The sequence below is a fragment of the Musa acuminata genome, chromosome BXJ3-4 (assembly GCF_036884655.1).
Source record: "Musa acuminata AAA Group cultivar baxijiao chromosome BXJ3-4, Cavendish_Baxijiao_AAA, whole genome shotgun sequence".
Classification (NCBI taxonomy): Eukaryota; Viridiplantae; Streptophyta; class Magnoliopsida; order Zingiberales; family Musaceae; genus Musa; species Musa acuminata.
The window spans coordinates 6,970,309-6,981,546 of NC_088352.1; the positions used below are offsets into that span (position 1 = coordinate 6,970,309).

At 36.7% G+C, this 11,238-nt stretch overlaps 1 protein-coding gene across 7 annotated transcripts; it reads right to left on the reverse strand.

Moving 5' to 3' along the window:
- Positions 1-91: 91 nt before the first annotated feature.
- LOC135582713 (serine/threonine-protein phosphatase 2A 65 kDa regulatory subunit A beta isoform-like) lies at positions 92-10,804 on the reverse strand. Of its 7 annotated transcripts, none has more exons than XM_018825488.2 (14): positions 10,605-10,804; positions 8,873-8,947; positions 8,343-8,753; positions 7,361-7,607; positions 6,729-6,841; positions 6,402-6,481; positions 6,073-6,214; positions 5,877-5,957; positions 4,450-4,554; positions 2,305-2,487; positions 2,010-2,102; positions 726-865; positions 581-647; positions 92-481 (listed from the first exon to the last, which is right to left on the reverse strand). In XM_018825488.2, exons 3-14 carry the CDS (start codon positions 8,733-8,735, stop codon positions 362-364), a joined length of 1,764 nt encoding a protein of 587 aa, XP_018681033.2. In that variant the 5' UTR covers positions 8,736-8,753; positions 8,873-8,947; positions 10,605-10,804; the 3' UTR covers positions 92-361. The 7 variants fall into 7 exon arrangements, with proteins under 7 accessions (XP_018681033.2, XP_065005222.1, XP_065005224.1 ...); XM_065149150.1 differs by having other exon boundaries at positions 8,343-8,759; XM_065149152.1 differs by having other exon boundaries at positions 8,343-8,759; positions 8,859-8,947.
- Positions 10,805-11,238: the final 434 nt, after the last annotated feature.

Here is an 11,238-nt window from a genome sequence, read left to right on the forward strand (position 1 = left end):
TGGGCCACAAATATAGAAGCATATTTGGATGATCATACCATCTTAGGTAATCTTGAATGTATGATATGAAGGATGAGATGACATCAAAATCTTCAAATATGGCCCCGTTGGATTATTAGTTTTCAACAGGAAATTAGAAACATTTTAGAAAGATACACAAAAAGGCAACAAATAAATCTCCATCTATAAGAAATACAGCTTAGACAACCGCAAAGAAAATAATATTAAAATTCCTATGCTCACAATTGAACTATATATAACCTAGAAAAGCATGGGATTGCGAGGTGTATGAGGTGGCTGAAAAGGATTTGGTCTCCCTGGAAGCATTAGCTGACACAGATTGGATTAATAGACTGCCTTCCTAGCTGGACATCATAACTTGATCACAAGCTTGTAGTGCTTGGCCTGCAAAATATCTTACATCCACATCTGGATCCTCACCGAGCTCAACCAGACACGGCCGAATTGTTTTCTCCACCACCTGCAATAGGATTTTGAGCAGAGTCAAGTGAAATCGCAATGCACCAGAAGGATCGAAGATTGGCATGGAATAACAAAGCCGTGTGAAGCTACTACTCACAGATTGGTCAACTATGGGTATAAGCAACTGTAAAACCTTTGCAACATTGAATTTGATGTTGGGTACCCTGTTGATCAGAATTTTCCAAAAAAAATTTAGATGGCTGTACATGATAAATGGACCGAAAAAAAAAAGTTGAATTTACCTGTCCTTCGAGAAGGCAATCACTACAGGCAAAAGCTTTTGACATGTGATATCAGCACCCATGACAGGGGCTATCAGAGATATTGCTTGTAGAATGGTCATACGATACAAGTAATGTGGATTATTGATCTTCTCTAGCACCTGCAAAGAAAATAACCATGCTTACTTTTCAGATCACAGATTTCCTTTATTTCAGACCCTGTGACATCCCTCCTTCACAAAAATGTTCATGCTTATTCCTCTAGCATCGTTCCACTTCTCGAGTTACATTTTCTGAATGACAACTTTTAGAATGCAGCGATTCTGATTTCTCAATATCAGACTAATGACTTTGGAATTAGAGACAGCTTTGAAGTTTGCTATGACATAATAATAAAAATGTGTTGCAGATTTCAAAATCTAAATTAAAACAAAAGGTCTGCTTTAGGTTGGTTTAAACATAATCTTAATTGCTCATCTCCCATGTTACAGGAACTCCCATGGATAGAGCAAAATGTAAGTTCCTATAAAATTGACCAATGAAAAAGCTAAATTACCTCTGACCTGTCCCATGCAAGCTCATAAAATTTGAGCTTGGATAAAGATCAAGTCTCAGGACACAGAATCAAAAACTAGTGCCGTGACATTCTGGTAAATGCATAGTCAAGCACAGCTCAAAAGAGAATAAGGTTTTGGAAAAGCAAAGATTGATTATAAAAAAATGGGAGGAGACTGGAACTATGAATCAATTTGTAAAACCTTTTTGGTGGTGTTTTATACAATAAGCTCATTTCTGCTAAGTGGTACGAATCAAGTGCAGTACAATGCAAGAAAATTTGTCTCTAGTCACTATTTAGTCTTTTATATATTCAAAATTCTATGTTGCATTTGTTAAAGAAGAACGCTTGCAAATTATTTGTCCTTTGCAGGGTAGAGCATTACTTGCCAGTGGAAACCAGTGAATCCCACTCAATAATTCACAAATATGTTGACAACATTCCAATTTTTCCTTTTGCAAAATCATAATAATGGAATGATGCATATATGACACTTGGATGAGTGAGGGGAATGATTGTGGATACAAAGATCATCAAAGAGGAGCAATATTTATACAGCATAGGTTTTCAGGTTTCCAGCATGTTCAGGCAATATATCAGTCCATGATCATGGACTGGAAAGAGGTGTGCCAGTCACCATGAGCATTTTATCAGCTCACTGTCCAAGTGTCATAAATACCATGCCAGCCGACACAGGTGGCTGGCACATGCAATCCTTGTATATCAAGACTTAACAATCAGAAGCAAACCTGTGGAATTATGTGCTGCATTGCCCAATCAGGACCGAACTCTTCTGCAAGAAGTTTCAAGTTATTCGCAGCTGCATCCCTGATGGAGAAGACCTGCAGTATGCTTAAAAGTTTATTTTAACCAATTGATAATGATACCTTTCTAACCAGCACTTTCTTAGAAATAAGTTAGAATGATATATCATATTTAAAGACCTAAAGATCAAGTATATCCATGCAATAACCGTAGGTAGAAAGAGTTTGCAAGAAGCAATATAACTGACTGTCGTAAGTGATCAAAATAGAACTTGAATACCTTATCTTCCAACCATTGCATGCAAAGGGAACCAAGTTTATCATCGAAAAAGCCAACACCTAGTTGACTTGCCAGTAAAGGGATATATTCAATTATGGCAAGTCGAACTCGCCAATGTCTATCCTCTGCAAGCTCTACGATGGCAGGTAAGAGTGACTGTGACAGCAAATCAATTCCAATAACCTGCAACCAGTTTGAACCCAAATTCTAGGACAATCAGAAAACCAACTAGTTACTACAAGGACACCACATACAGATTATATCTGGTTGACACAACTCATGATACAAAATGCATGCTACATAGCATCAGTAGAAGTTCAGAATTAAAACATTTGTTAGTTACATATAGCAACAAAAATTCATTAAAGGAGAAATAATACCAACATCTCAAAATAAGTGAAAATTCAATGCCTTATTTCATGCCAAATACCTTTTCTGACAACAGGAACAAACACCTTCCCACAATTGAATAAAATTTTCATATTCTTACACCTACCTTTACTCTTTTCAAAGGATTATCGTACATGTGTCAGTATGGTTCAAGACATACCATGCCAGAAAGGTATCAACATGCGTCTTGTCGACCTGTCACGAACGGTCGTCGCACACTCACAACAACTTCGTTCAATGAATCGTTCATCGCTTTTGCATGCTTGAACAGAGACATGGCAGCCTGTTTTGCCTTGGTTTTGTGTGTTTTTGTTTGTAAAAATACATGTTCGTACAAGTTGCAGTGCACAGTGCGACCGCTCACCGCGCTGGGCCAAAAAGCCCCAAAATGGCTCTATTTTCGCGTGTCGCGAGCTGTTTTCTACAGCCCGCTGCAGCCCGCGAAATGTCAACCATCTCAGTACCTTGGAACCCCCCGGGTGGCACAGGGCTAGATGGGGCTTCGGTATATTGTCAGGCGTTGAACAATCTTCACAAGATCGCACGTTTTCTTGACGGGAACTTGCCTTCGCACCCGACACCCAGTGAGCAGTTGTTTGTGGACTTGCAACTATTCGTTCTACCTTCTAAAGTCCTTGTTTTCCTCCTTCCTCTCTTTTCTCCTGTGCACGCAAGGTGCTTGCTGAATTGCTTGTAAAGCTTCCCTCTTTGCGAGACGTCGGGACTTGTCCGTCGCTCGTTTTCAATCTAATCAACTTTCTGTTTTACAGGTCCTTCGGGACCTGTACGAGGTTGCAGCTAGGCTGACCCTTTGCGGACGCATATGTCCCAATGACTCTTCGAGACTTAAGCAATCCCAGCTAAGTTCGAGAAGTTGATGCAAGGGTGCATCATGACTTAGGCAACTCAAGCTAGGTTCGCGTCTTGATCGCAAGGGTGCCTCACGACTTAGGCAATTCCAACTAAGTCCGTGACAAACCGTGCTGGAAGTACTGACATATGGATTCTGATATCAACATACTTACTTTCCTCATAACAGTAATATCTGATTCTTTTATCATAGTAAATGGTTAGTTATTATATATATCATAGCAACTTGGTCTAAAATATTTCATTCCAAAATTGAAGTAACCTAGTACAGATATGTAGGTGGTAGATGTTGAATTTAATTGACATTCACTTGACTATTCCATCCATGATCCATGAACAGGCATTATATGTATGTGTGTGTGTGTGTGTGTGTGCGCACCATAACAAGGTACTCTGGTGTGTGTGTGTGTGTGCACACCATAACAAGGTACTCTGGTGCATATTAAATCTGGTTAGGTCAGTGAAGTAGGAAAAATCAATTTCATTACAATCATTTAATCATGTATGCAGACCTTTACCAACTAAATATACATCAAGATACCAAATAGATTTCTCAGGTCTAAGAAAAATACAACTAAAATCACATTTGAAGTTATTCTGTTGCATATCAACATTAAAACAAAAGCACAAAATAGACTGCAAATAAGATAAATTAAGTTGATGATAACAAAGACTCTGTAGAGTTTTTCATGCCAATACCATAATAAGGGACTTGCAGTAGATATTAACAAACAACATATCAGAAAAATGCACTAGTGTACCACGTTTAGTAAAGAAATATGTTTAGGCATGAGTAGGTATGCCAAGCATATGAAATTGCATGAATAATAAGTAGAACAGCAGGATGAGGATGTAATTGCATTTACATCACAAAGAAAACCATACCTGATTTACTTGATCAAGTTTGCTAATTATATTGAGTCGAACATCTGGAAACTCATCTTTCAGGAGGGAAAGAAAAATTGGAAGAAGTTGTTCTATAGTTGCATCCTACGGGAAAAAAAGGAAACTCTGGTAAGCTTGCCAATAAGCCATAATAAGGGTGAGGAAGAACCTAAAGCCGTACCATTTGACATGTTACAGAACATAAAATATCAGACATAGTACTCTAATAACGCATACCAGTATTTAAACACATCTTATAGCTTACAAATAAAACCTTATCATTTTATGCCTTCAAATATACTGACTTGCAAGTATCTTGATGCAAGCAGTTCATTTCATGTGGACATAGGATAACTCGAGCATAATAAGATGCTTGAAGCCTTGAACTATAATGTAGAAAAAGTAACTAGAAAGAAGCTACTAAAAGATTGTTTTGTGGATATTTTAGCTGTTAACTTCAATAAAAGTGAAAGGTCTGAAAACATATCAAATAATAGGTCTACCTTTACTCCATGAACAACACTGAGATGACTAACACTAACCCCCAAAAAAACAGTATACCTAATATTACACCACAGCATGTGCAATTGTGCACTACCAACAGATGAAAAATAACTGTTAGTTTATAACTCTCCATGATCAAAAAACAAATAATGACATAAACCTACCAGAAGAGCATTAACAAGAATTGTACAAAATTTAAAACACTTTATATATATATATATATATAATAACATAGAAATAATAATGAATATAATACAGGACATCTTAACAAATATAATAACAGATGGGAATCTACTTTAATTTACCAGCATAGGAATTCACAATAACTCCTGAAGCAAGCATTTTTCTATTGGTTATGATTATTTATGGTAATAATAATCATGCTATGCATTTGCATTCCCCTCATACACTGTAGCAACAGGGACAAACATAGCAGCAAAAGTGATACAAATGAACAAAGTAAAGCAAGAAATCACTAATTAAGCCATAAAGAAAAATGTAGCATAACGAAGAAGGAAAACTTTACAAATTATTGTGTTGACCAATTATAGCTGGTACAACAAAAACTGGATAATTGAAAAACATATGGAAAATCAAGCTAAAAAAGTTAGCCCTAGTACAGAAGTCTGCAACCAACACAGGATCTAGGAAGGGATAATGCACATAGCATTACCCTTGCAAGCAAATAGATTATTTTTGTGATTTGAAACTTAATCACCTAAATTGCAAAGGAAGCAGCTTTATCATGACACCAAGACTCACACCTACGGAAAATCAAGTTCTACAAAACAATTTTGCATGCTTGTGACTGGTACAAGAGTAACTCAAAAGCATCATGATCTACTAAGATCTGCAAGAGGTTATGAGATTCAATCATCCTCCTTATAGTTTGTATGCCATCCATGCTTGCATTATGGTCATACCTTTCCTAAGATAGGTGCCATCCCCATGATCACTGAAGCTAAAGCTGAGCGAACATGCTGTGAAGAATCTGATGACAAGTCCTGGATACATCACATTGTTTAAAGTAGAGTTCACGTGAGAAAAGAAACAACAGAAGAAAGAAAGATAAGAAATTCAATGCAGTTTTCAGTCAGGCAGCAGATCCATAAAGCACACCTTTACACAAGGAAGAATATGCTGAACTGCAAGTTGTGGGCTTGAAATATGGCAAAACTTTGTCACCTTCCCAGCAGCTGCTATGCGCACTTCAGCCTCATTATCACGAAGAAGACGAACATATGCTGGTACCAAATCAGTCCTTGATTAAGGGAAGGGAAAGCCAGTGAGATAACAGAATGTCTCCAAAAAGTTCAATGTCAGTGAGAAATGCAATATAGGGAAAACCACAGATTTTAGTTACTTTGACATCATTCTAACCTTGAGAGCCAACAACAAATTCCATATCAAGAAACATAGAATTCATACAAATATAACAAAAGTATAACCTGGTAGCTTCAGGGCCAACAGCCTCACAAAGCTCATAAAATTGATTTGCAACCATATAGCGGACACGCCATGATTTATCCTGTTCAAGAAATTTAAGCAGACAGATCACAAACCAATGCATCAAAACTATTAGCAGTAGGATATCTGTCAGCAAAATTCTGATATCCATTACAAATGAAAAAAAAAGACTATTATAAAATTGCATTTTTCATATTAGAAAACAGAAAAGTTAAAGGTTTTCTTCTGTAAGTGTCTGTGTACTTTGATGAGAAATTAAATGAAACATCAAAAGTTTCTATTACAAGAATGACATGTGCCAAGCATACCTGAGAGAAATTGACAATGACTGGAAGAATATGTGCGACACAGTCATGGGATTCCAGCAATTTTCCAAGTGCTGCACAACCCTCAACAGCCAACAGGCGTACAGAATCTTGATCTGAATCATTCAAATTCATGGGAGTAGCTTATTAATAGAAAAATCAAGTGGGATGATAGTTATGAAAGAAAAAGGGATATGACAAACTTAGAAAAGAATATACTGTATAAAAAAATACAAAAATCTGAATTTACATACGAAAGACAATATTCAATTATACTGCCCAAATGACAAAGCAACTGTCCTTCTGGAGAAGTATAAATAACAAAGTGGCCAATTCACATAATCTAATCAAGCCAAGTTCGAATAAACAGTCGAAAATGGATCCTTCAGTATAGAAACTAAGGAAACAAGAAACGGATCACATGGAAGAAGTATAACAATAGCATAGAATACGTTGGTACAATGGTAAGGTTGCTCATTTGCTGGGATACTAGGGTTCGAGTCATAGAAACAATCTCTTTATATATTTAAAAGTAAAACTGTGTATATTGACCCTCTCCAGAATTCACATTGGCGGAAGGCTGGTGCACCGGGTACACCCCTTTAACATAGAATATAATGGTAAAAAAAGATTACCATCTCGTGTTAGATCCTCAAACAGTGACAAGATGTCTGTCTTCAATTGGTTTGGTTCTATTGTAGCAGCAAATTTTCCTAAATTTAATGCAGCAGCTCGTCTCACCATAGGCATGTCATCTTTGCAGAACTGGCTGTACATGGACCTTAGTTCAGCCTTCAACTGATCTGGTGCACTTGGATAAGCAATATGAAAGAGACCGCATGAGGAGACCCTGGAAGTAAACCACTCACCAGCTGCTAGTCTCTGCAAGTAGAAGGCACAGTATCAGAAACCAAACAGGAAACTAAAAAAAAATACTGGAACGATATGCATAAGGAAATATAGGTTTCTACATTGATAAAGTAAACAAGCCAATAGCACCAGGAGCTGTCATTAGCATGCGATCAGAAAATCTGGTGGATATGTTTAGACAGCTTGACTATTGCATGGTGGCACAAAAGGCTTCACATATTTATGTGTGTCTCTTCTGCATGCATATCAAGTTTGTGTTTCTAAGCACATGCAAACATTATTCAGAAGAATGGGATATAATGGTTGCACACTAGAATAGATGTCCACTTGTAAAATAAATTATTTTAATGTAGCTCTTAACAAAATTTAGCATCTAAGGTAGCTGTTAATGGATTTGTAAATTCTGGCAAGAACTCAACTTGTGAATTTCCTCATTCTGCTACCTGTATCAAAGGGAAAAGATGCAACTATAATATGTCTATTGCACTAGGATTAAGTTTCTCTCCAACTTTCATGATCCCATGGGATCCTAATAGAAGAAGACAGAATGAAGATCTTTACTAGGCATATTATGAAAATGTCTTTCTCTGCATGATATTTTTCATGAATACTAAGAATATGCCAACAGAAGATTATGATACAACACTCAGAACAAATAGTTGAATACAAAGAAGATATAATTAACAGGTTCTGATCAAATATTGTAAGGAAATAAACAGTTCCTTAGATGCTACATTTATATCTTACCTTTACCATAGGAACAAACCAGTCTACCAAGCTGCTTTCTCTCATTTGTGCTCCAATACGACACAGTGACTCAACAGCCTTGTCCCTAACACAGGTTTCCTCTACACTACACAAAATCTCCAAAGGTGGAAGCAAAACATGAGCATATTCGACACCACCAACATATGGAATAAACACGCCCAACTCTTCTGCCATTGCAAGAAGAACTTCATCATCATCATCATTGTTTTCACTAAGAAATGGAATTAATTCTTTTCTGGTTCTCTCCTCGCCAAGTGCTCGTGCAATAGTGGAAAGTTTCCGGATGGAGTTTAGCCGCAGCTGAACATCTTCATTCTTTAACTCATCTATCAGCACAGCTATTGGGTACAGTGGCTCATCAATCATAGCCATCAGAATATATTAAATTCCCTGTAACTTCCAAAACCAAAAATAATAAATAATTACAAGGATGTACAACTTGGAGAGATAGACTAATACGTTGGCACAAACTAGCCGAAATTGCCTGTGTACTACATCTGTGGGCATACATCGAGCAGTTAAGGGTGACCCCTGAAAGAAGCCTTTGCACAACCAACTAAAATATTGTTCGCTGAATGCTTCTCCTGCATTCATTCGCTAACAATTATGACTCTTAAATTAATAAAGAACGTCAAGGGCTAATGCAAGGATATGAACACATATTAATCCCTGTGATTTGCAAAATTATCAGATATAACCAGTTTAAAACATGATCAGAAAAGAACAAACAATCTAACGGATACCTTAAATTTATGGGATCCATCAAGACCTATTAAGGTGTACAACAAAGTAATCTGTTGAAACCCTTATTTTCATGTCATGCAGCAACATCTACTGTCAGCTGTAACTTCAGCTCATGCAAAAAGAGCCACTGTAACATCTACTGTCAGCTGTAACTTCAGCTTAAACATGTTGCCTAATTTTACTTATCCTCTGTAACAACTTCACTATCCACACTCCTAGTTACAAATTCATAGAAAGATATGGTAATGCTGTGTGATCATTCGAAACAATAAACTAGAATAATTTTTCTTTTTTGTTTGGAAAAGTGACTTGCTTCAGATCTGTCATTCTCTTTTCCTTTACAAACAATGTGCAAGGGAAAGAGAAAGATAAGTCATTCACAGAAGTGATGCGACCACACTTCATGTAGTTGATTGATCCAATAAGAAGCGTGTAAAGGATTTTCTATCCAGATGCAAATATATCTCCAGTCTACCATTAACTTGTCTGTGCTCTACACATGGAATCGATGATTTTTTATTTTGGACTATGAGAGGACCATATGGCTGATAGATATAACACAATTTTTCCTGTGCTCTTCTCATGGAATATGTACATGATCCACGTTAGCAACATGCAGTATTTGTTGATGTCACCTCAAACAACAAGACCTCAACCCAATAATTTCCAATTTAAACTACCCAGCCCCACCTGAAGTCTGAAGACTAGCTCTCTGCTTAGTATTCATTAGAAAATGATACCTAGCAATCAAGATTGCCGAACCTACATTTAACTAATAAAATGCATATATGGTATAACAATTCATCTTGGTAAACTATAAACCAGAACAATTCCACTGTAAACAAAATATATCCCAATGGTAGGATACCATCTGGGTGAACTAGACCTACTGTATGAGGATCCATGATAATAATCTGCCTTTGGATGCAGATTGCGTTAGATATACTTGTGAGTGTATTTGATCTCATAATTGCATCTGCAAGGATCCAATCTCATAGCTGCCGTTCTGTGCTGTTAAAAGCTTATATTACCGTGACCTTAGCATTATTAATCAAAACTTCAGAAGCATAAAAGAAAAAAAATAAAATTAAGCTACTTTGACTGGAACAAACTGACTTCGTTTTTTTTTTTTTTTGTTATCTCCACGCCTATCCAAACAAAAATGACGCATTCATTTCTCTAGCAGACCCTCTTGACTCGAAATTTATCATATGTACAGATAATCACAATAAAAAATCTCTCTCATCAAGCCACGAAACCAAGATCGTCCATCAGCAACGAACAATTTGAGCATTTAGGTATCCACGAGCACTTCGAAGCATCAACGCAAAGCCAACAAGGCAGTTTACTGGTCAGTTCGTTAACAAGAGCAGGTTTCTAGATCCGGCAGCTCCCTAATCAAGATTTCCTAGACACCTTGTCATGGCAAAGCATCGAACGGATCTCTAGCGACGGATACGGAAAGGGTGATCGAGAGATCCAAACGAGGGATCGTACCAGAAAGACGTCGAATGATAAAGATCGATCGCCCCTCTCGCGTAGGCAGGCAGCGATTCGGATGCGACGGACGCGAGAGAGATGGGAGCTCCCTCTAGGAAAAAGGACGAGAAAAATGGATATAAAACATCGAGGTAAAATAAAGGCCAGCGGAGACGAAGAAAAAGTACACGCAGGGAAGCTCTTACGAACCGGGCCGTGGCCCGGTTATTGGCTAATTGACTACCGCAGTGGAATGGAATGATATTTAAGTTAAAAGTGTTTAGGACGATTTATCTATAAAATACTCATATTTGTATCCTTTATTTTCTTTTTATTTTTAATTTAAATAATACTCAAGCTGTCTCTTAAATTTTTTATTTATTACAGTTTTTTTTTTTCTTGTTATAGTTATTTTAACAACTATTAAAAATATTGTAAAACTTATTTGAAAATATTATAAATGAGTCAAATAAAAATATTATAAAATTTTAATAAAAATACTAAAGTCATCTAAAGCTGATTTTTAAAAAATGGGCAGAAAATTTTGACCAAAAAAAATTGAAGGGTATTTTTTATATTTTTTTTTTAATTTTGGGTACTGTTGGAGAAAAAGCAAAAGAAAGGGTATCAATTGGAAAATATCCAATATATG

Bases quoted from the DNA above. Each gene is read 5' to 3' on its own strand.
- LOC135582713 (XM_065149155.1), bottom strand. From the start codon at position 8,735: ATGGCTATGATTGATGAGCCACTGTACCCAATAGCTGTGCTGATAGAT. The intron at 2,488-4,449 runs GTATGGTTTTCT...AACTGGTTGCAG, and splicing joins AACTTGATCAAGTAAATCAG to GTTATTGGAATTGATTTGCT. The intron at 648-725 runs GTAAATTCAACT...TCTGATCAACAG, and splicing joins ATTGCCTTCTCGAAGGACAG to GGTACCCAACATCAAATTCA.